Genomic DNA, 26,652 nt, shown 5'->3' on the forward strand with positions numbered 1-26,652 from the left:
TTATAATCTTGCTGAGAATATAAACCTGAGGGGGCATAAACTCAAATTGATGAAAGAGAGGTGTAGAATAATGTTCAGAAATTTGCCCTTAGCCAGCATGTAAGTGATTGCTGGAACAAATTTCCATCTATCGTTGTGGAAGTTGATAGCTTAAATAAAATCAAGGAAAAAGCGGACAAACTTTGGAGCGAATGGATGGGTGAAATGGGAATTATTTTTTTTTGGCTGATGCTGTATAAGCTTGCTTTCTTGCAATGCCGCTACTAATGCTAATGCTAATTTAAGAGCTATAGATTCAAAGATGGCACGAAAAAATAGAAAAATTCTTTTATTTGTAACTGCCCTGCTCATCCAAAAAAACAATGAGCACTTAAACAATATCAAGTTCTTCCCTGGGGATTCAACATCAGTTGTGCAACCAGTGAATCAGGGAGTGATCAACATTTTAAAGATGGATTTTCATAAGTATTTTGTGCATAAATTGCTTACCCTATTTAAAATGATTGGAAAAACTGAAAAGTTATAATTAATAACTATTATAATTAATTCCTTTAAAAAGGCTGTGTTCTATAATGATATAGAACAAAATGTTGATAGGGTTGAAAGTAGTAATTATAGTAGTAGTGGCACGTGATGCAAGAAAGCAAGTGAATCAGCTTATGCAGCATCAGCCAATAAAAAAAACAAAAAAAAAAAAAAAAAACAATTCCCTCCAAATGTCCATCTAGCCCCTCCTTAAATTTATTCAACCTATCAACCTCCACAATGACAGATGGAAGCTTGTTAATGCAATTAAGTGGTAAAACCCATGTTTAGTCTCTAGAGAAAGTTTCCGGCATCCCCCACCCCCCATACTTCTCCTTCAACCCGTGCACTATAGGTTTTGATACCTTTCGTGTTTGGAGGTTTCATAAAAAAAAAAAAACCACCCGTTGGCTAAAGGCAAATTTCCGCACATCTATTCTACATTTGTTTTTTTCTCAATTTGAATTTATGCCTCCTTAGGTTAGTAATCTGAACAAGTGGAAGAATTCCATCAGAATTCAGCATGCTCAACCCATTCAAGGTCTTATATGCCTCAATCAGATCACCTCGCAGGTGCCCAGTCTCCAGCTGCTGCAATTTGCAGAACTTAAGTCTCTCTTGGTAAGAGGATCCCTTCATTCCGCTCACCAATCTTGTTGCCCTTCTCTGTACACGCTCAAGCAAATCTACATCCTTCCTAAAATGAGACCTCCAGACCTGTACGCAGTACTCAAGGTGTGGTCTGACCATTGCTTCATACAGGGGGACGATCACCTCCTTTTCCCTGCTAGCAAAATTCCTGTATATCATTGACAAAACCCATGACCTACCCTGGCAGCTTGTCTGCATTGCTCATAAAACTTCATATCTGACTGCATAATTACTCCCAGGTCTTTTTCATTTTCAACCACCTTAAGTGTAGTACCACACAGTTGGTATGTTTCTCTGGGGTTACTTCTACCCATATGCAGTATTTTGCATTTGGCAATGTTAAACTTCAGTTGCCACTTCTCAGCCCATCTGCCCAAATTTTCTAGATCCTGTTTCAGTAGCACACTGCCATTACTGTCATTAACAATCTTGCCAACCTTTGTATCATCTGCAAACTTCGACACTAAGCCTGATATACCTTCATCAATATCATTGATAAATATATAAAACAACAGTGATCCCATCCACCCCACGTGCCTTTCTTATATTTAATTTCGATAATTTCTCCTCCACTTTGCTCTCAGTTATTACAAAATCATTAAGCAACCTGCTACAATTTGATAATCTTCTGGCATTTTCAAACCTTAATAATTCCTCATGTGTGAATGTAGATGCAAAATACTCATTCAGTTTGTTTGCTATCTGAGCAGGATCATCAACAGTCGAACCATCAATATCAAGTGGACCAATCAGATTCATCTCCTTCCTTTTAGAGTTTATATAAGTAAAGAAATCCTTGCTGTTTTTTTTAGCATCCTTTGCCAAAGATGAGATGTCTCATAATCTGCCTTCACTTGCCTAACCTCCTTTGTGACATGATTACAGACTAGCTTATATCTACCATAGGCTTCTGTGTCGCCTGATAATTTATATGCATCCCATGCATTTTTCTTCTCTGCCACGAGTCTGATTAGTTCATTTGACAACCATTTAGTGATGAAGAACAGGAAGGAATTCCTTTTGATGAATGGGATTTCCTACAGAGTAATTTGGGTTTTTCATTACTGAAATGTTTGAGCTTTTCTGAAGTATTTGGTAAGAGTTTAATGAACAGAACGTTAAGAAAAATTTCCCACAGACAGTAAAATATTTACAAATTCTGAAATAGTACTTAAAAATCATCATTAACTCATGCATGTGTATCTTTTCATTTTTATCTGTGTAGTTAATATTTCATATCCTTAGGGCATTTTTGCTTCTAAGACGTTTTCCCTCGTAAGAAGTTCTAAACCTCCACTCCCTTTGAAAACTTCTTAATAGGGTTCTACTGTATTCATAATTACACAGAGAAATGCTTATAAACAATGCTGGGTTTTGGCACCAAAAATGACCACCAGCCATAGCTGTTAATTCAGACAAGTATATGTCCAAAATAGTAGTTTAATTTAAGGAATAAACTCAGCTAAATGTGCTGCTCATGTGTTCTCTGTGTAAACAACTTGTATAAAAGATTGGTTGGTGGTTCCATGGATGCACCAGATCTTTTCCTGGTGTGGGGACTATTAGAACACTTGTTGAATCTATTAATCCAAATAGGGATTTTCAGGAAATACTCAGAAAAAAATAATAATAAAAAATAGTGCAGCATCACTTAAACTTAAATGTTGGAGCATTGGTTAAGATATTTCATCAAGATCAACAGCAATTTTTTAAAAATCTTTTTAATGTTTTCTATTGTTCAGATATGAATGGGTGATTACTGATCTTTGCACTCTCAGATAAGGTCTATTCATAATCTGCCTTAGTATACCTAAAGCAGATGACAAGATATTTCACTTTAAAAAGTAAGTAACATTAATCAATTTTTGAAACATAAAATTAGACATTGACTATAATTAGGATACAATCCAGATTTCTGGATGGTATCCTAAATATAGTCAATATTTAGAAGATCGAAAAATTATTAGCAAATACTTTTACTAATAATTTTTCAATTCATACAAGCATGATAAATAGCAGTAATGTCAGGTCGATGTGCTTAGGATAAGTATCCTAAGCACATCGACCTTAGAAGGCAATAGGATAATGGAAGTTATAGCACAATATTAACATTTGAAAATTTTTTTTATCAGTTAATTTCTGAATCTTGATTAAACAACAAACAGCAGAAATGAGCAGTGGTTTTGCATTTTCTGAACTTTAGGTTCCCAATAACTTTTTCAAAAGAAAATTATCAACAGAACTATCCAAATCAATTTGAAAAACTTGACAGATATTAAAGGACACTAAACACATGAAGACTCTGCCCACCTCTGAATCATAAGGGATTATTCATCTATATATTTTAATTATAAACTATAAAAGGAAACTCATACCTTTATGTAGGATCAGAATTCTCTCAAAGCTCATGTTGGAAGGATTATGTGATTATATAATTAGCATTAGTACAGGCATATGATGCAAGAAAGCAAGCATATGCAGCATCAGCCAAAAAAGGAAAAAAAAAAAAAAACACCCCATTTCACTGCTCCGTTCGTTCCAAATACCTGTCCAGCTGAGCCTTAAATTAATTTAGGCTATTAACTTCCACAACAAAGCATTGAGCATGCTCAAATCATTCAAGGCTTTATACACCTCAATCAGATCACCACGCAGGTGCCTAGTCTCCAAGACACTAATTTGAAAAATTTAAGCCTTTCTTCGTAAGAGCAACCCTTTGTTCGTTCACTAATCTTGTTGCCCTTCTCTATACTCATTCCAACAGCTCTACATCCTTCTTAAAATGAGGCCTCCAGACCTGTATACAGTACTCAAGGTGTGGCCTGACCATTGCCGTATACAAGGGGATAACCACCTCCTTATCCCTGCTAGAAAAATTCCTGTATATAATTGACAAGACACTATGAGCTACTCATGCAGACCATCTAAACTGCTCAGAAAACTTCATATCTGCCTGCACAATTACCCCCTGGTCCTTTTCGTTCTCTACCACTGTCAGTGTAGTACCACAGAGTTGATACGTCAATCTGGAGTTGCTGCTTCCCATATGTAGTAATTTACATTTGTCAATGTTAAACTTCATTTGCCACCTGTCAGCCCATCTGCTCAACTTTTCTAGATCCTGTTGTAGCAGCATACTGTCATTAGTGTCCTTAACAACCCTGCCAACTTTCTTATCGTCTGCAAACTTGGAGATTAAGCTTGATATACCATCATCAATATCATTTATAAATACAGAAAACAACAATGGACCCAACACTGAACCTTAGGGACTCCACTAATAACATTAGTCCACGATGAGCAGTGTCCATTGAATACCACTCTCTGTCTTCTCCAACTCAACCATCCCTTTATCCATAGCAGCAATTTGTCTCCAATGCCACACTGCTCCAATTTGTGCAACAGTCTTCCATGTGCAACAGTATCAAAAGCCTTTCTAAGATCCAAATATATGATATCAAAGTTATTCCCTGCATCCAGTTCCTTTGTGATCACATCATAGTATCTACTCAAATTGGTCCGGCAAGACTTTCCCTTAACAAAACCATGCTGTGTCCGTGCTATAACTGAAGTCTTGTCAAGATGATCCTGCAGTGCTTCTTTAACCAGTGCCTCCATTAATTTTCCTGGAACAGAAGTTAAACTAACAGGTCTATAATTACTTATGTCGCCCTTTGATCCTCCTTTGTGAATTGGGGTCACATTTGCACACCTCCCGTTTGCTTACTTCCTTTGCTGCCTCCTTTAATATAACTGGATAGATCTCATCCACACCAGGTGCCTTTTTTTATGTTTATCTTCAACAATTTCTCCTCCACTTTCCTCTCAGTTATTACAAAATCATCTAGCTCATGTAGATGCAAAATACTCATTTAGTATGTGAGCCACCTGAGCAGGATCATCAACAGTTGAACCATCAATATCCAGTGGACCAATCTGATTTATCCCTTTCCTTCTAGAGTTTACATAGGTAAAGAACTCTTTGTTGTTTTTCTTGCATCCTTTGCCAAAGATTTCTCATAATCAGCCTTTGCCTGCCAAATCTCCTTTGTGACTTGGTTACAGACCAGCTTATATCTATCATAGGCTTCCATTTCACCCATTAATTTAAATGTATCCTATGCATTTTTCTTCTTTGCCATATGTCTCATTAGTTCATCTGACATCCATTTAGGCCTAAACCTTGAACAATATTTCTTAGTTGGTATGTAAAGCCTAGTAGCTTCCAAGATAAATTCTTTGAATGCTTCCCATTATGAATTTGCTGTTGGTAACATCATCAGTTGGTCCCACCGTATAGAATTTAGATACTGTCTCAGAACACCGTAGTCGCCTTTACGAAAGCAAAAACCCTTCCCTTTACCCCTGATGGTAGTTACCTCTTTGAGCAAATCCCACTTCAGCACACTGTTGTTTGTTATTTGGTTTTTAGGAGCATTAGCAACTAAGGCCATATTGCTCCGGGGATATGCGGTGGTCATTCCCTGACCTTTCCGCATCCTCCGTATTTGGTGGTGACAGGCTCGAACCCCGGTCTAATCAAGAAGCGTGTGCTACGCACTGCCGCTCCTGCCCACCTGGCTACGGAGGCGCACTTCAGCACACTGTGATCACTGCCACCTAGTGGTTCCTTTATCTGCAGATTCTTAATGCACGAAGAATCACTACTGATAATCAGATCAAGGGTATTACTCCCTCTAGTTGCCTTCCGAACATGCTGATGTAGAAAACAATCATCCAATAAATACACAAAAGCCTTGCTCGTGTGTGAGTGACCAACCGACAAATTCCAGTTAATATCTGGGAAATTAAAATCCCCCATTATAAGACTGATTTACTGGCCCACTCTATTTCCCTGTACAGTTTCTTATTATGCTCAGAGTCATTAGGCCTATAACACACTCTTACTCTCAATTTTGATCTTCCAATGCTTATGTCACACCAAACCGACTCAACACTGCACTGTCCAGCAATGTCAACAGGCTTCACTTCCTTGGATTTTATGTTTCTTAACTAATAGCATAACCCCTCTTCCCTTCCTATCCCATCTATCCATCTTGTACAGATTGTATTCCCCAAATTCGTTCTGCATTCCTTATCTGTGTGACACCATGTCTCTGATATCCCAACAATATCTGCATTTGATGTTCTGTGCAATACCTCAAATTCAACAAATTTATTTAACAAACTTATGCAAGTATACATGCACCTGTTCCTATTCTTAGCCACCCTAACACAACCCATGTTTTACTTGTACCGCAATGACTCCCAGCAGTTTCTGAAATACCCTGCATCTTGTTTTCCAGGCTGCTGTCATTCCAATAGAAGCAGTGCAAGAATCACTTTCACCTCTGCCAGTGGCTACTATTAATCTATCAGTCCTTGTATCCCCTCAAGCTAGCAGTTTTCTGACCCACCTGACACTGCCTCGATAACATCAGCAAATATTCTTGCATCCTTTCTATTTAAGCATATCCCATCCCTATAGAAGCAGTCTCTCCTGTTAACAAGTTACGAATTATACAAATAAATGTCTCATATTAAATAAAATCAATTGCAAAAATTACATTAAAATTATATAAATAAATACTTATTAAGCGACTGTCATGCATTCAATTCTCATCCCCAATATAACGCATCAGGAAAAGCCAGGAGAAGTCGACAGCCATTAGCACCCCAAAAAAACTAAAACCACATGTTAACATGAGAACTGAAAACAATTGTTGGATTTATCCTTAAAAAAACATAGGATAAAATATCTAAATTCATAAAATTATCTAAACTTCTTATAAGGGACCAAACTTATTCAGATACACTCCGTGCTCACAAGACGTAAAGTGTTTTTTGCGAATGATACCTACCCTTTTTTTATATTTAAATCTATCGACTACCTGATACGAGATTATTTTTACTAAACCAATGTATGAATTTCACGTTCATAAATGTGCGTGAAAGTCCACGAGTCCGAGATTGCATATGGACTACAAAAATTTATGGAATTTGCATTTAACCTCATTTCCAGAGGTTCAGCGATCAATAATTTAAAATATTCATGTTGCGTATTTAAAACTTTCGCATTAAAAAGAAAAATATGGCTTTCATTTTAATGTAATTTTCGTAATTGATTTTATTTAATATTAAATATGGGACATTTATTCGTATAATTATATAATCACATAATCCTTCCAACATGAGTGTTGAGAGAATTCTGATCCTACATAAAGGTATGAGGTTTCTTTTTATAGTTTATAATAATAACATTAGTAGGACATATTGAACTTTATCGCACTTGTGATCGTAATATATTTTAATCAAAAAATACATACAAAAAAATATTTTCAAGGACACTTAAAATGATAAAGACAAGCAGTCTTCATACTGATAAATTTAGTGATTCATGTTTGAAAAACAGAACAAAAATTTGATTGATATCTGGAATAAAAGTGAACTTTGCATATAACCTTAAAGATGCATAATTTCTGTAAATCTCAGAAAACTAGAAAAGTTGGAAGGTATACACGTAGGTGCGAACTAGAAATCTTGTAGGCAATCCCATGAGTCTTGAATGTCTTTGACCAGTGGTGAGCTGTGAATATTTGAACAATGGGCTTGCAGTTTTTCTGATTTTCTACCGAGTAAATTTGATCGATCATGGAAGTGACATCATCCGCGGCTTCCACTAGAGGTTCTTCCCACGCTTGCACTACTGCTAGTGAGATTAGAGCGAGTAACGCATTTTTCATGACCGGTATGATATCTTGAGTCAGGGGTGGATTTAGGGGGGGGGTCAGATGCGGCTTATTACCCCCTTAACCATTCGTATAAGTGAATGTGTAAAACTTTCCTAGTCTATCTAAAAAAAAAAAAAAAAAAAACTTAAAAACCTTGTCATCATGCCTCGCCTTATGATGATAACTGGATATGACAGTGTCTCTGAGTTCTAACTCTTTAGAATTTTTGAATAGTATGACGTCACAATCATGCTTCCTGAAGTTACTACTGCAGTAAGTATGACTGCAACAATACAAATATTTGTCAACAATTTCTTTTTTCGTCTTGTATTTTCGTTACATTGCATTGTTAGGTGCCCCTAACAGCTGCATATGTCACTTCAACTACAAGATAGGTACATCAATTGTTACTATTCTACAGAGATATTTAGATACGTTGCACTCGCAACTATACATCTCTTACTTTAGTTATAATAAATCCAGGCACCTCCGTAGCCAGGTGGGAAGGAGCAGCAGTGTGTAGCACACACTTCTTGATTAAACCGCGGTTCGAGCACGCCACCACCAAATACGGAGGATGCGGAAAGGTCAGGGAATGACCACTGCATTATCCCAGAGCAATATGGCCTTAGTTGCTAATGCTCCTAAAAACCAAATAACAACAATCATAAATCCATTGTATCTTGTCTTCCAGAAATTATGAAAATCTGTGAATGATCAATAAAATATTTACAATAAAAAAGCTCATTTATTTCGTAATCGATACATACAAATCAATATACCTAAAAGAAACGCGAAGGATGTTTCACATAAACCATCTACAACGCGTGCTCAGCACATGCTCAACTTTTTTATACGTCTTTTTTTGTAACAACTAGGGAAATATAATGGATACATGTTTTTCATAATAAAAGTTTAATATTGAAAATAAAAAATAACATAAAAAACAAACTTTCTAGAAAAAGTACACAAAAAAATCACAGATGACATGAAAAAAAAAATTATTTCCCAAATATTCAAGAAAAATTTATTCAAAAAATTGCCATATAGAATTTACTTCTTTATTAATATTTGTTGTCAATCTTCTGCTTTGCTCAATAGCAGAGCGATGATTACAGAGGAATGATTTGACGTAACAATCTGGATCAAATTGAAGCGATGGTTTTCCATTTAGATGTATGGTCATCATAATCTGCAACATGTTTAATTGTCACAAATTATTCACTACGCTGAATGCTCACTCAGCTTCAGCACTGTTAATCACAATGGTTTCAAAGATATTTCTGGCTTTCTTAATTGAAAAGGGAATTTCACTCGATTTTAAAGATAAATTATCTTCGGCAAAATCTCTAAAATCATTAATTTTTATTTCATATTTTATCAGAAAACAAATTTCTGATTTGGTTTTCACTGTCTTGCCACAACGACGAAAGTTTTTTCACATTCCACAATTTCGGGTAGCATATGTTTAAAATTTCTTTCAATGGTATCATTATTTTCTTTATTTAATTTAAAATCACCCTGTTGCATTAATAACTTATCCTTTAAGGTTAAATAATGCAATTTAATAACTTGTCACGAGGTAATTTTTTTACTTTTGATTTTGGTTCTTTCAACCTCAACATGCTCTCAATTTTAGCAACATAATTTCCTTCATAATTTTTCAAATTAGCAAAAGCATTGATAGTGTGGATAATTAATTTATATGCTTTTACCATTGTGATTCTGTAAAGCTTCTGAAAGGTAAGACAGCTCCTGCAGGATGTCGATCAGTAGTGCTAAATGGTTAAGAAATTCCAAATTTAAAAGTCGATTTAATAATCCTGGATTATTTAACTTCTGATTCAAAATGTTTGCACAAAGCGGGATAATTCCTCCACCCCACAATTGCCATCTGTAAGCTACAAGCTGCTCATCGTGGCCCAAACACATGACCAATTTTTATAGTTTCCACATCAAGTTTTTTAGCAATCATCTTTAATTCGCGCTAGTTTTTTGGTGATTGGTGATAGTTGTTTTTTTTTTTTCATTATTCTCTGTATGCCATTATATTTTAGAACATTTTCTACACAGTGAAAGGCTTAAAAAAATTTCAAAATCTGCCAACAATTAATCTTCGTAAAGTTTATATAATATCTTAGTTGCTTCAATCCACCCCCCCCCATCTACGTTACTCTCACTAGTTCTTTGAATACAGTGCAAAATGTTGGAATCACACAGATATCCAGCTATCGTGATCATGTAACCATAGAAGGTAAGGATTACTGGAAGGCAAGGATCACTCACTTCTCCCAAAAACATATGCCTGTTTGTTGGAGTAAAGGGGAACCACAACACATGAGGTTGTGGTTCCCCTTTACACGGATTATAGAGGCTACAATCCGTATTGAGAATCTTAATCCTCTGACTGGCTGCAGAAAGTATATTGACCAGCGCGACTTCTCGGTATATCACTGCATACACCACTGGCACCTCCATAGCCAGGTGGGCAGGAGCAGCAGTGCATAGCACACGCTTCTTGATTAGACCGGGGTTCGAGCCCATGACCACCAAATATGGAGAATGACCACCGGAGCAATATGGCCTTAGTTGCTATTTGTTATTTTTTGGTTTTTAGGAGCATTAGCAACTAAGGCCATATTGCTCCAGTATATGCGGTGGTCATTCCCTGACCTTTCCGCATCCTCCATATTTAGTGGTGACGGGCTCGAACCCCGGTCTAATCAAGAAGCGTGTGCTACGCACTGCAGATCCTTCCCACCTGACTATGGAGGTGCCTAAACCTTAGTTGCTAATGCTCCTAAAAACCAAATAACAACAACAATGAACACCACTAACATTGTGAAATGGTAATCTCTTTCACCCTTAATTCGCACTTTCTAATTAACTAAATTGCCTAAAGGCCAGAGGTGAGCACAATGCATACACAGTTGTCTCTCCAAATCCGTTCGTTACATGGAAATTTTATTCATTCAACGGAAACTATTTAAATTTAATTACCAAGAGGAATCAAAAAAATTCACTATAATCTGTGTTAAACAGAGGTCCGACTGTAATTAAATCAAAAATGAGGCAATTTTAAAATACATAACCAATCGATTGTGCCATTAAAATGCTGGGAATGGGGCCCTGCTCGCCCCACCGTAGTTTCGGCTCTGGATACTCAATAATTGCATTCAAGATTTCATTTGTAAAATAAATGATAGTCTCAACGATGGGATCGCAAATTTTCAAAAAATATAACAATGGGTTCTTGTGCGCCCACTATAGCTCACCACTGGCTTTGACCAGTCCTCATATCTTAAACTCTGCATTCAGTTTTAAACCATTTTCCTTCTGTTTCCTTCCCCATTATTGGTCATTTCTCCAATTTGTATCCTGCACAGCTTCATCACATAAAAGGATTATCATCTACATATTTTAATCACAAAAATACATATAGAAAAATATTTTTAAGGAAATTTAAAATGTTTGGAAGCTACTAGTTGGGAAATACTTCAGTTACCTCACACCGCTTTTCGTATCCTTTCTTGTAATTTTGCAAAATGCTCCCACGTTTAAAAGTTTTGGTTTATTATAATAATATGGTCTTTAATGTAGCGAATGTGAAATATTTCAACTTGCTTCCATTCTTTGAATGATGTCTGATCTCTCTTTCAAAGAAAGCCTTTCTGTACAGTGACCTACCACACAGAAAATTAATTATCAGAGGGAAATGGTAACATAAGAGGTCAATTAACACATCTTGTATCCACAGAATTTGCAAAAAAGAATAAATAGGGTGGGGATTTGATATATCGATTACTTTGGTAATAGTGAACCAGTTCATATTGCGTATTATGTATTATATCAACAAGTTCTTGGACAATTTTGCATGTGTTGAAAAACCTAGTATAATTCAGAGAAAGACCACAAACCACAACCTTAACTGAAGATACCTGTTAAGAATTTCTCCATTCAAAGATGGAATTTTAACTTATATTTTCATTTTACTCGCATAGATAATGTATGTACATTCAAAAAAGTTACAAACCGTACTTGCAAGATAGCAATGAAGCATGCCATTAGCGAGTTTGCTCAGACTATACATGTCAGTTGATAAACTGAAATTGGGGAAGGATGGTTGTAGCATAGATTAGCATTAGCATTAGTAGAGGCATATGATGCAAAAAATCAAGCTTATGCAGCATCAGCCAAGAAAAAAAACAAAAAAAACAAAAAAAAAACACACTCCCATTTTACCCCTCCAATCATTCCAAATAACTGTCCAGCTCAGCCTTAAATTTATTTAGGCTATCAACATCCACAACAAGGAATGGAAGTCTGTTCCACCAACCAACTACCCACTGGCTAAAGGGATAAATAGATGTGCTTCTGCACATCTATCCTACATCTGTCTTTTCTCGATTTGAATTTATGCCCTCTCAGGTGATTATTCTAAGCAAGAGGAAGAATCCCATCAGCATTGAGCACGCTCAAACCATTCAAGGCTTTATACACCTCAATCAGATCACCTCGCAGGTGCCTAGTCTCCAGACACTGTAATTGTGCAGAGGTTTGCCTTCAGCCAGTGGGTGGTTGATTGTTGGAACAAACTTTCATATGTTGTTGTGCAATTGGGCAGTTTGTTTCAATTAATTCAAGAACTATACAAAAATTATTGGATGGAATGGACAGGTAATGTGGGAAGGTTTTTTTTCTTTCTTTTGGCTGAGGCTAAATAAGTTCTTGCATCAAATGCCACTACTAGTAATAACAATAATAATTAAATAATAAATTTTACATATTTTTTCTACTCAGAAAGAGGACAATGATCAAAACTTACTGAGTTCAGTTGTGTTAATAATAATACGATGCACCCAAATTTTAGGGGAATTTTGGAAAAAATATTTTATTGCTTACATGGATTTGAAATAAACTAACAAACAAATAAATAAATTAACAGCAGCAGAGGCATATGATGCAAGAAAGCAAGCTTATATAGCATCAGCCAAAAAAAAAAAATAAATAAATAAAATACTGTATATATATTTCACACATCCATCAACTCCAAATGCTTGTCTAGTTCTACCTTGAATTTATTTAAATTTTTGACCTCCATTACGACAGATGGAAGTTTGTTCCATCTATCAACCACCTGCTGGCTAAAGGCTTGATTTGATTTGATTTGGATTTTATTGGCGCATTAGCAACTAAGGCTATAATGCGCCAAGACCAGGTAATATATAAAAATTTAACATCTCAGTGACCTAATTAATTAGGCCACCATGTCCAGATCTAATAACAAATATATAAAAAAGATAAATCAATAAAAGAAATAACAATAACATATAAATTTTAAATACGATTAAAAACCTTTATTGCTTTCAAAAAGCTAAGAATAGCAGACACGTTGTCATTGTCGGATAAAATCTGACTGAGTGTATACGACTCAGTCAGATGGTTAAAAGCGGTAAAACGGATATTGCTAAAATCTGGACAGTCAACTAAAATGTGTCTAATAGATAAAATTGTGCCACAGGACTCACACATAGGAGGGTCATCAGCCCTCAGCAAAAAAGAATGAGTCAAATGCCTATGTCCTATGCGGGTCCGGGCAAGAACAACTTCCTCCTTACGATTCCTGCGCAGACTAGACTGCCACGGTTCAATTACAGGCTTTATACGATATAATTTATTCGCAGTCTGTCTATTCCACGAATCCTGCCATTGGGAGTGTATCTTTTCGTGTATTATTTGCCTGTAGTCTGTATAGGGGGACTGACAGGCAGCGATTATTATTGGGAATTGCTGATTTGGCTGCGGTGTCAGCCAAATCATTTCCCCTAATCCCAATGTGGCTGGGAATCCAGCAGAAGAGGATATCATATTCACGTTCACGGAGGAAGTGAATCTTCTGCTGAATGCTAGACAGAACTGGATGAGAATTACATTTCACGGTTATTAAAGCCTGTAACACGCTAAGAGAATCGGAATATAAAATGAACCATTGGTATTGGCATTCACTAATGTGATCCAAAGCTAACTCTATAGCATGCAGCTCTGCAGTAAATATACTGCATTCAGAGGGAATCTGCTCCGATGTAGTGCTGTCTGTAAAGACAGCAGCAGATCCCACATATGATTCCGACTTCGAGCCCCGTCTGTGTAAACTGGAGCGAAGTCAGAATGTTCAGCTCAGTGTGCTGAATAAAGCTGCAGGTAGACCGATGTTGGAGTGTCCGACTTTCCCCAATTTCTAAGGGACAAGTCACATGCCGGGACATGAGCATGCCAGGGCGGAAGGGGTTGCTTTGGTGTTTGGGCAACCTTGTCTACCTTGATATTAAGTTCTTTGAGTAGCTCTTGGAGACGAATACCAAAAGGTCTGTTGGCAGTCTTACAGGTGTTGTACAAATTTTCCCATCGTGGCTCAAAAACGGATGGCCACGTAGGATGATCTGGCAGGGATTTCAATTTTAAAGCATAGTTTAGAGACAACTGCTTACGTCGAAGCGATAACGGCGGTTCGTTTCCTTCGACGTATAAGCTCTGGACTGGAGATGTTCGATATGCTCCAATAGCAGTACGGAGAGCCAGATGGTGGACAGGATCCAGCCAACGAAGTACACTGTCTCTGGCCGAATTGTATACCAGGGACCCGTAATCTAGTCTGGATCGTACAAGTGCACGGTAGATGCATAGTAGGGTGCATCGATCCGCACCCCAAGATGTAGAGGAAAGAGAGTGCAGAATATTCAGCCCTCTTGTGCACTTTGTGCGCAGTTGACGGATGTGATCCAGAAAGGTCAACTTTTTATCAAATACGAGTCCCAAAAATTTTGTGTCCGCCGCTACTGGAATAGCATTTTGTCCGAGCCTTAGTTCAGGTTCAGGATGAAGATTACACTTACAACAAAAATGTACGCAAACGGTCTTCTCCGGCGAGAACCTGAAGCCATTAGCAAGTGCCCAGGAATTAAGGCGATCAATGGCTTTTTGCAGTTGTCTTTCAATACCATATCTGTGCCGCGGGGAAAAAATGTGCAGCACAAAATTGCACATCAAACTGGGACTCTTGAAGAACTTTGTTAAGGAGATGAACCAGGATGGAGAAGCTTTCAAGTACCTGAGAGGACAATTTCCACTGTTGAGTTATGCTAAGATTAAGGAAGGAATCTTTCATGGTCTGCAAATTTGTGAACTTTTAAAAGATTCCTCCGGGGTAGTTTGTTTGTTTGTTTTGTTGGTTTTTAGGAGCATTAGCAACTAAGGCCATATTGCTCCGGGATATGCGGTGGTCATTCCTTGACCTTTCCGCATCCTCCGTATTTGGTGGTGACGGGCTCGAACCCCGGTCTAATCAAGAAGCGTGTGCTGCGCACTGCTGCTCCTTCCCACCTGGCTACGAAGGCGCCTCCGGGGTAGTGAGAAGTAAGTGAGTCCTCCAGGGTAATGAGAATGCAGCTTGGGAAGCCTTTAAAAGTGTTGTGCATGACTTCCCAGGAAACCAAAGAGCTGGAAACTATGTTGAGACTGTGAACAGGTGCCGTTTGACACGAACATACCTGTCCACATGAAGGAGACATGAGAATATGAAATTAATTCTGGAAGCAATGAAGTACAAAGACCACCAATGGCAGATCTGTGGAGACCTGAAGGTGATTGCAATATTGCTGGGCATTGGGATACAAGAAGTACTGCTGTTTTGCATGATTGACAAAATATGCTAAAGTCATCAACATAGAGGGCACTGTTTACGGTTGGGGGAAGTTGCTCTGTGATGGAATTTACTTTGATGGCGAAAAGCGTGACACTTAAAACTGATCCCTGTGGTACTCCCTCCTCTTGTCTAAAGGAACGAGAGAGTGAGGATCCCACACGAACTTGGAAAGATCGATTGGCTAAAAAGTTTTTAATAAAAATGGGGAGTTGCCCCCCCTAAGACCAAGGCTATGCAGATCTTTTAAGATGCCAAATCTCCAAGTTGTGTCATACGCTTTCTCCATATCAAAGAACACTGACACCAAGTGTTCACGTTTTAGGAAAGCATCCCGGATGGATGTTTCCAGTCTAATAAGATGGTCCAAAGTGGACCGGTTCCTTCGGAAGGCCGCACTGGATGTTGGAGAGAAGGTCATTTGATTCTAAATACCAGATTAAACCAAAATTAACCATTCTCTCCAGGATTTTGCATAGACAGCTAGTCAGAACAATAGGACGATAATTAGTAGTGACTTTTGGATCCTTTCCTGGCTTAGCAAAGGCAAGAACGATTGCCTTGCGCCAGGAATCCGGAAACTGCCCTTCAATAAAGATTCTATTATACAGAATGAGCAGATAATCCATAGATTTTGGTGAAAGATGGTTAATCATTTCATAATGGATGCCATCTGGTCCAACAGCACTTGCTTTGGAAACAATAAGGGCTCTTTTCAGTTCCTGTATAGTGAATGCCCTGTTGTATGGATAGACGCTCTTAGACTTAAAACTAAGTGCCTGTTTTTCGATTTTATGTTTCAGGACCAGGAACTCTGGGGAATACGAAGATGTTGCAGAAATGTTAAAGAATGTTTCCCCAAGAGAATTGGCTATTGCAGTTGGATCTGCAATAGTGCATCCATTATAATCTAGGATTGAAGAAGGGTAGGATGTATATTTTCCCTTCATTTTCCGGATTTTATCCCAGACTACCTTAGATTTGGTAGACTGGTTAATGGATGACGTAAAACGGATCCACGATTCCTTTTGACTCTGACGGCGGATATAGTGTGCTTTGGCTCGTAAGCGTTTAAAGGCTATAAGGTTGGTCGTGGTAGGATATCGGCAGAATATCCTCCACGCTTTGTTTTGAGCCTTTTTTGCTGCTGTGCATTGTGAATTCCACCAAGGTTTGGGAAATGGTGGAAACCGGGCAGATGTTTTTGGAACAGCATTCGCAGCTGCTTGGACGATAATTTCTGTGATGTACGTTACTGCATCATTGATAGGCTCCTGACTGACGGTGCTGAGATCAAAATTTGCCTGATGTTGGAAGGCAGACCAGTCAGCCTGATCAATCTTCCACCGTGGTAACCTGGAAGGAAGACACAGTCTCCCACTGTATAACAAGGTTATCACAGGGAAGTGATCAATTCCATAAGGATTCTTCTCCACTTTCCAAGTGAGTGAAGGGAGTAGAGAAGGGGAGCAGATAGAGAGATCAATGGCAGAAAAAGTACGGGTAGGCATGTGGAAGAAGGTGTTTGTTCCAATATTTAGAAGGGAAAGGTCATTGTCATTTAGCATACGCTCTATGACTCGTACCCTTCCATTGATGTTAGCACCTACCCCACAGGGTGTTATGTCCATTAAAATCCCCGAGAAGTAAGAAAGGGGAGGCAACTGCGTTACAAGATCATCAAGGTCTTCCTGGGGGATGTCAGTCCCAGGTGGCAAATAAATAGAGCACACAGTTAATAAAAATCCCACTGAAAGGCGAATTGCAACAGCCTCTATGCTGGTTGTAACTAGCAAGGGCTGAACTGGGGTCTGACTGCCCACAAGGATAGCCACTCCTCCATGAGCAGGACCATCTGCAATTCTATCCTTTTGAAAAAATGTGATGTTATACATGGTGGGATCGTCATTTGCCTTTAGATAAGTCTCCTGCAAGCAAAAGCAAACTGGCTCGTGCTTTTGCAGGAGGGCCTTGATGTCATCAGTATTTCGCCGGACTCCACGACAATTCCACTGTAGAAATTTAGCCATTATTTTGGCTTGGTGGGTCCATCAGGCGGCTTCCGAGGTGCTGAGGGCTTTATTTTGTCAGTCTTGGATTTATCTTTTTTGGGGAAGAATGGATGCTGTCCCGTGTCCATTTCTTCCTCCGCAAAAAGTTCCAAGACTGATTCATCCGGTACCTCCTTGTCCTGGACATCCATTGTTTCTGTTATTACTGTTGGCTCTTTACCACTTGGTTTTGGTAGTGGTGGAGCGTTAGGAGGTACGGATATAGGAGTGGCAGCTGACTGCGTTTTTTTGGTGGGCTTTTGTGAACTCAATAAATAGCGGGCAATCGGTGTGAATGACTCTCTTGGTGGTACAGTCATCTCAGTTTGTGTACCGATAGTGCACTTTGCAGAAACCTTCTGAGCATATGAAGGCTTCCCGCTATTTATTGGTTGAATGCGTTTTCTAGCCTCTGGGTAGGAGATATTCAGCTCCGTTTTCAATTTTTGGATCTCTTTTTCATCCTTCCACCGCTGGCATGCTCTGGAGTAGGCAGGATGATCTTGTTGGCAATTTACACAGATCGGTTTAGAAGCTGAACATTCCTTGCTCTCGTGGTCTTTCGCACCACATCGAGCACAGGCAGGGTTACCACGACAAGCCGTTTGTGAGTGGCCGTATTTTTGGCATTTAAAACACCTCAGTGGGTTTGGAATATAGATCCTCACTGGGCAGTTTAAATACCCTGCCTTGATGGAACTAGGAGGCCGTGGGGTGTTAAATGTTAGGATGAGAACTCGGGTAGGGACGAGATTCCCTTCCTTCCGCATTGATATTCTCTTGACAGATGTCACTCCTTGGTCTTTTAATTCAGAGCAGATCTCTTCTTCAGAGACATGAGAAGATCCCACTCTGAAATGACACCGCGTGAAGAGTTCAAGTTTTGTGGGGTGTTACATTGATTGGTATTCCCCCTATGGATGCCGCGTTTAATATTCTTTCTGCTTGCTTTGTATTTAAAGCTTCGAGTAAAAGATCGCCAGAATGCAGCCGTTTTACGGATTTTGGTGATCCTGCCAACCCTTCTAATCCTTTCTGGATGAAGAAGGGTGACATCTTCCCAATTGACTGCTCTCCGGTGGAATGGAGAATGAGGAAAAGCGGTGTTATAGATGGTGGTTTATCCTCAGTTTTGGTTCTTTTGGCAGAATTGGTGTCATTCTCATCTGATTGGTTAGGTAGGGGCCTTGTTGGGGCCCCAGAAGAAATAGAATTTAAATTACTCATAAGAGTAAAGAAAAAGTGTCTGATGCCTAAGTACCTCACCCACCATGGAGCCCTACGAGGGGACACCCACTCGTGAACCAGCAGGTACTGCGTACACAAATGGGACGCCGAGTTCGCTTAGGAGCACCATACCCACGTTACCAATAAGTCTTTATCCCGTCCCAGGACCAAAGGGAGGGAGACTTATTGGAACGCAGTTGACCCCAGCAGTAAAATACCACCCGCCAATTGATCCCAGTCGGGCCGGTCCGGGACCTCCCGTCTTGTCGAAGCAGGGGCCAAAGTGGTGTATTAAGGCTGGGCCCCTCAACCACCAGGATCCCCCTTTCTGAAATCCACGGGTCGCGGCGCACGGCTGCACACGCCGGATTCCAAAGATGTAACCCTGGAACCAAGGTATGGGCGTTAGATCCCAGTGATGCTAATCTGGAAAACCAGCAGCATCACTGGGAGGTCCCCTCACCACGTACAGGTGCCCACGTCGAGGGGTGCTGGCTAAAGGCAAATTTCTGCACATCTATTCTACAATTGTCTTTCCTCAATTTGAATTCTTGTCCCCTCCGGTGAGTAATCTGAGCAAGGGTAAGAATCCCATCAGCATTGAGCCTGCTCAAACCATTCAAGGCTTTATACACCTCAATCAGATCACCTCGCAGGTGCCTAGTCTCCACAGGCTGCAATTTGCAGAACTTAGGCCTTTCTTGATAAGAGGTCCCCTTTGTTCCCCCTCACTAATCTTGTTGCCCTTCTCAGTACTCATTCCAGCAGCTCTACATCCTTCCTAAAATGATACCTGCAGACCTATATGCTATTTGTTATTTGGTTTTTAGGAGCATTAGCAACTAAGGCCATATTGCTCCGGAATATGCGGTGGTCAATCCCTGACCTTTCCGCATCCTCCGTATTTGGTGGTAACGGGCTCGAACCCCGGTCTAATCAAGAAGCGTGTGCTACGCACTGCTGCTCCTTCCCACCTGGCTAAGGAGGCTCCCAGACCTATATGCAGTACTCAAGGTGTGGCCTGAGCATTGCCTTATACAAGGGGACATTCACCTCCTTATCCCTGCTAGCAAAATTTCTGAATATCATTGATAAGACACCATGAGCTACTCTTGCAACTTGTCTGCATTGTCAAGAAACTTCATATCTGACTGCACAATTACCCACAGGTGCTTTTCATTCTCTACTATACTGAGTGTAGTACCACACAGTTGGTAGTTACGCTGGGGTTACTGCTATCCATATGCAGTACTTTACATTTGTCAATGTTACACTTCAGTTGCCACCTCTTGGCCCATCTGCACAACTTTTCTAGATACTGTTGCAGTAGTATACTATCATTACTGTCACTAACAACCCTGCCAACTGCATTGTCTGCAAACTGGAACATTAACTCTGATATACCTTCATCAATATGATTGAAAAATACAGAAAACAACACAGGGCCTAAAATCAAACACTGGAGGACTTCACTAATAACACTAGTTCATGAAGAGCAGTGTCCATTGATCACCACTCTCTGTATTCTCCCACTCAACCATGATTTTATTCATTTCAGCAACTTGCCCATAATTCCATACTGCTCCCCTTTGTAGAGTACTCTTCCATGTGCAACAAAATCAAAAGCTTTCCAAATATGCAAGTATATGATATCAAAATTATTTTTTGAATTCATTTCCTTTGTGACCACATCATAGTACCAATCAAATTTGCCAGATAAGAATTACCCTTAAAAAATTCATGCTGTGTCTGAACTCTTAACTACAGTGACTCCATTATTTTCCCAGAACAGAAGTTAAACTAACAGGTCAGTAATTACTCATGTCATCCTTTGATCCCCCTTTGTGAATTGGGGATTTGCACATCACCAGTTCACAGGCACCACTCCTAAGTCCAAGGAAGCTTTTTAATTATGGTTTGCTCACTTCCTTATGCTGCCTCCTTTAATATAACTGAATAGATCCCATTTTCTTCAGGTGCCTTTTTTATGTTCAATTTCAATAATTTCCCCTCCACTTTGCTCTCAGTTATTACAAAATCATTTAGCCCCTTGCTAGAGTTTGATTAGCTTCTGGCCTCCACTTCCCTACAGACTTCCTCATGTATATGAATGTAGATGCAAAATACTCATTCAGTTTGTCAGCTACCTCAGCAGATTCATCAACAATCGAACTGTTGATATCAAGTGGACCAATCTGATTTATCCCCTTTATTCTTGAGTTTACATAAGGAAAGAAGTCTTTGCTGTTTTTCTTTGCATCCTTTGCCAAAGATTTCTCATAATCTGCTTTGCTTGCCTAACCTTCTTTGTAACTTGATTACAGACTACCTTATATCTACCATAGTCTTCTGTGTTAACTGATAATTTATATGCATCGCATACATTTTTCTTCTCTGCCATGAGTTTCATTAGCTCATCTGAGATCCATTTAGGCCTAAACCTTGAACAGCATTTCTTAGTTGGGACAAAACGCCAAGTAGCTTTCAAGATTACTTCCTTGAATGCTTCCCATTTCGAATTTGCTGTTGGTAACAACATCAATTGATCCCAAGGTATAGAATTTAAAAACTGTTTGTGCAACCTTTACAAAAGCAAACACCCTTCCCTTTACCTCTGATGGTAGTTATATCTTTAAGTAAATTCCACATCAGCACACTGTGGTCACTGCCACCTAGTAGTTCCTTTATCTGCAGATTCTTAATACATGAAGAATCACTGCTGATAAGATCAAGAGCATTATCCAGTTGCCTCTGGAACATGCTGCTGTAGAAAAGAATCATCCAATAAATCCACAAAAGCCTTTCTAGTGTGCGAGTGACCAAACCACAAGTTCCAGTCAATATTTGGGAAGTTAAAATCCCCCATTATAAGACAATCTGATTTACTGGCGCACTCTACTTCTCTGTACAGTTGTTCATTATAATTATCAGTGTCATTAGGCCTATAACACACACTCCTCCTTTCAATTTTGCTTTCACAGTGCTTTTGTTACACCAAATTGACTCAACATTGTACTGTCCATCCATGTCAAATGGATGCACTTCCTTAATTTTTATGTGTTTTTTAACCAACAGCATAATCCCTCCTCCCTTCCTATCCTTTCTGTACACATTGTACTTCTCAAATTCCAATTCTGCATTCCTTATATTTGTGTGACTCCAGTTCTCTGATTTCCCAACAATATCTGCCTTTGATGTTTTGACCAGCACCTCAAATTCATCAAGATTATTTACTAAACTCCTAGAATTAATGTACATCGAAGTAGCCATGCAGCTGTTCTTATACTTAGCTATCCTAACACAGAGCATGTATTCACTTGTTCTGCAATGACTGTCAGCAGTCCCTGAAATCCCTAGCATCTTGTTTTCCAGGCTGCTGCTCATTCCAATAGAAACAGTGCAAAAATCACTTTCACCTCTGCCAGCAGCTACTGTTTATCTATTAGTCCATGTATCCCCCCCACTGAAGCTAGCATTTTTCCGACCCACCTAACACTGCCTTGATAGCATCAGCAAATATTCTCGCACCCTTTTTTAATTAAGTGTATCCCTGTAGAAGCAGTCTCTCCTGTTAACAAGCAGACACCACACTGAGAAAAATTCTGCCCCAAGAGCTTTGCACAATCTCTCCAGGGCCAAATTGATTGACAAGGTTCTCATCATATACTCCCTCCTATCATGTCTGTGCAGAATTGCAGACACTTTCAATTTTAACCCTTAACTCACAATTTTTTTTTCAACAGTAACCTGAACTTGTTAAGTAAATTTGTAGTTCTCCTACTCTTAATGTTATTGGTGCTAATGTGTCCAACAATATCACCTTTTGTGCCCTTAAAAGATGTTATCTGCTCTAAAATGTCATCTACTTTTGCTCTTGGCTGACATATCCTGGTCCTGTTTCACCTATCCTTTTTGCATAATATTTCCCTTCTCTCTGACAATAGAGTCACCAAAAATAACTAATTCCTGTGGGACCAGCACATTCTGCCCTGATGATTGCCGCTGTATTGCCTGATGCACAAATGCAAGTTCTGGCATTGAGTTGGGCAGCGAGAGCGTGATGGGTCCCCCATTTTAATTCCTCTGAGGGCATCTACATTACTCTTCAAATTCTCTTAGAAGCCCATCAGAATGATGAGTTGACACCTAATTCCTTCACACTCTCTGCAGCTAGTACACACAAAGGCATCCTCCTTGGCTAGATCATGTCTGTCCCAGAAAGTTCCGCAAATATTTCACAAGTTGCACATTTTTTTAGGCTGTGTTGCATTGGAGAATGCAACATTGCTTTTCTGCTCTGGGGCATGATTTTCATTTAAATATGGTTTAATTAATTAACGTGCGTAGCACATGCTTCTTGATTAGACCGGGGTTCGAGCCTGTGAGCCACCAAATACGGAGGATGTGGAAAGGTCAGGGAATGGCCACCGCATATACCCGGAGCAATATGGCCTTAGTTGCTAATGCTCTTAAAAAACCAAATAACAAATAATTAACTAACAATGAAAATTAATAAGGTTAATAAATTTAACTGATTGAGACTACACTATACTACACTATCTACTTTTATGTTATACCTTACACTGTCAAGTTTGAGATATACGCTATCAAGTTACACTATACCGTAACGATCACAATGTTAAATTAGTTACATCCTTAGCTAAATACAAAAGATATATGCCCAAAAAGTGATTAAAACCCCTTCAAACTACTTATTTATTACAATTAAAACCCTACTATTCTTCTTCACTACTTGCTACGATATTCGCACCCGAAACTACGATACAATAGCAGTATGAGTAGCATGTCGTAACTTACAAAATCATTAGTTAAATTAAAAAAATAAGCTATTGAATGCTACTAGGCCTATTTAATCCATTTGTAAAACACAAATTATTATATGTTAATTAATCAAAAATATGATAAAATGTGTAAGAAAAACTTATCATTTGCAGGAGCTCAAGAAGTCTACGTCTTCCCACTTATAATCTTGTTCCCAGACTATGCCAAATAAATAATCTTTACTTCATTCTACTGTATATATGAACTGTTTAAAATATGGATCATCCCTATACAATATATATGCATTTTATTGTAAGGGTTACAAATTTAGAACAAATTAAAACTAACATATTGTCCAAAATACAGAAACGTGAGATAATGACAAGATGTTTTTCTCTCTCTCTGCTGGTAACTCATTGATTTATAGAAGGAATCACTGATTCTAGTAGGTCACTAAAATGATTACTAATACCAGTAATATAGACTGTTTATGGACATGCAGATCTCAGCAGGAAGAACCATGTCAAGGGATCAAAGTGGTAGTTAGGGTCTGATGTACTGAAGAGTAAAATAGAGCTATATGATAATTGCCTGTATTTCTTTCCAGAAAAAAGTTTCTAGTAGGAAAGCTTGTGTCTGTTTTTGAAAATAATAAGGATTCACTCAGCTAAGTAATAACCAGGGATCCAGGTAAAACCTTCATCATGCCGCATATTTTATTGAAAGTGTAAAGCGTGTCACCAAGGTACAAACTACAGGAATCAATATCCCTGCCACTACCAATCTGCACCACCAAATGTTTTTGCTAACTAAATAAAGAAATTACTATATACACTAGGTGGTTGTAATACAAAAAAAATTTAATATAGATTTAACATAAATTTAATATAGTTGAATGAATGTTTGCCCTTAAAGAAACAATATCTTGAAAGAGAAACAATATCTCACTAATGCCTTATATGTGTTAAATTAACACTAAAAAGAAATAAATATCAACATGGGTTGTTATTTATACATTTACTGCATTATTGCTTGTAGATATCTGGTAACAAGCAATATACATTATTGCTTGTTGAAATCTGGGTTATATCTTTTACCAATAAACGTAGAATTATACACTCCACATTTATTTCTGATTTTGTTTCACATTTTTTTTTTTTTGTTCATATCAGGATGTGCGCCACTAACAAACGCTACACATGACATGCATGCCACAGGGTTGGCCACCTTACCTTGCAACAATAAACAGATTAGGCTACAAGTACAGTCTAATCTATATATATATATATAAAAAAAAAAGAAAAGTGAGTGAATCAGTGCACGTACCTAGTATACATTCAGACCATAAAAAGCAGAAGAAATTTAAGCAACATTTTCAAGTTGAAAAAGAAAAAAAAAAAAAACCACTGCATTTTATGGTGTAACAAATATTGTATATCCTGAAAAAAAAAAAGCATATACAAAAATCATATGGATATATCCCCCATTTATGTGCAATAAAATGCTACATAGCACATGTGTTGAAAGAAATACAAATTCATACACAGAAATAAGAGGTTAGAAGGTGGGGTTACTAGAAAAATAATAATAAATAATTATATATTAACAAATAAATAAATAATACTGTAAAAATAATAATACTGGAATTTATGTTCCTACCTGTTTTATCTGCTAAAATGACAACTCCATTCTTGCTAATTCTTTTCGCATTATGCATAATGCTCTTTCCACTGATAATCTGGGGATCAATTAGGTGGTCAATCTCATTTAAATTCAGCAGTGTTTCCAATCTATTGAAATGAGAAGAATAAAATAATAAGTGAAGAATATGCAAAATTATAAGAAATTTATAATTAAAATGAAAGTACTAGTTGTATTATTTTATTCAACAGAAGCAAAACAGATTAGACTTAAATGGATTTATATTTAATTTTTATTTCAACTAAAGATTTTATTCAAAATCCATAAATTGAATAGTAACTGAAACATTTTGGAATGTAATACTTTACTTATGTTTAATCTAGTCGTCAATTTTAAGCTGAGATCTTTCTACCAAAAGGCATGCTGTTCCATGATGTTCCAGTGATAAATTAAACTGGCAAATGAAAAATATAAATATCATACATACATAGCATTTTTCAACATCAGAATCCTAACTGGATTTCAGTTGTTCACTGGAATCTTGTTGAAGATGAAATAACTGGTACATAATGCAGATAAGAATAATTTTTAATTCTCCAGCCACTGAATTTCCATTTTTCTATAAAAATTTATTTTAAATTTTACATGAATTCTCTAGAACCTCCTCTGTTTTTAATTTTGAATGTATTAAATACAACATACACTGCCATGCTAAACATATTTACAAACCCCCTCAAGTTGACTTTAGCAGCATACATTTAACTTTTGTAACTACAAAAGATAATGATGAAAAGCATGCTCCCTATCACTGCTTACATTATAAATTATAATTTGAATTTATGAGTATGTACAGCAACAAGCGATGATCAATGAACACATCTGGTGAGAACGCAACTGTAATGCCTGCGATTTCACTCCAATGCTAAGTTACAAGGGAACAATAAGAAAGTTATCTATGAGAGTAATAAAGAAACAACATACTTTCCTCCCCAAATATATACAAGCAGTTATCGAAAATATGAACATTAATTTCAAAAAATGAATGTTAAACATTAATAAATTAATACTGCATTTCAAACCATGCTCGTAGATCCATTCCAGAAGCACCATCATATCGTGAAAACATCATAATGTGAACTGAATAACTCATTGTTTTTGGTTATTCGTTCCAAGACCTCGGAAGTTGAAATTTTCGCTATATAACTAAGCTATTTATCTCTCTAAAAGGTCACTTTTATAATGTAAATTGTATTAGTTACCAATTCAAATCATTAAAATGCACAACATTTTCATCATTATCATATGTTTTGTTATAAGAATCAATTTGGAACACCTTTGCGATATT

At 37.9% G+C, this 26,652-nt stretch overlaps 1 protein-coding gene across 1 annotated transcript in view; it reads right to left on the bottom strand.

Annotated features, from left to right (window-relative positions):
* The window catches only part of LOC150078503 (DEP domain-containing protein 1A-like), a 205,152-nt gene that overhangs the window by 138,478 nt on the left and 40,022 nt on the right, over window positions 1-26,652 (bottom strand). The window contains exon 3 of the mRNA XM_090384587.1: window positions 25,326-25,456. Within this exon, the coding sequence (XP_090240713.1) occupies window positions 25,326-25,456 (131 nt within the window). The remainder of the gene's footprint in view (window positions 1-25,325; window positions 25,457-26,652) is intronic.

The sequence above is a fragment of the Mastigoproctus giganteus genome, chromosome 11, assembly GCF_048544385.1.
Source record: "Mastigoproctus giganteus isolate SK-2022 chromosome 11, ASM4854438v1, whole genome shotgun sequence".
Classification (NCBI taxonomy): domain Eukaryota; kingdom Metazoa; phylum Arthropoda; class Arachnida; order Uropygi; family Thelyphonidae; genus Mastigoproctus; species Mastigoproctus giganteus.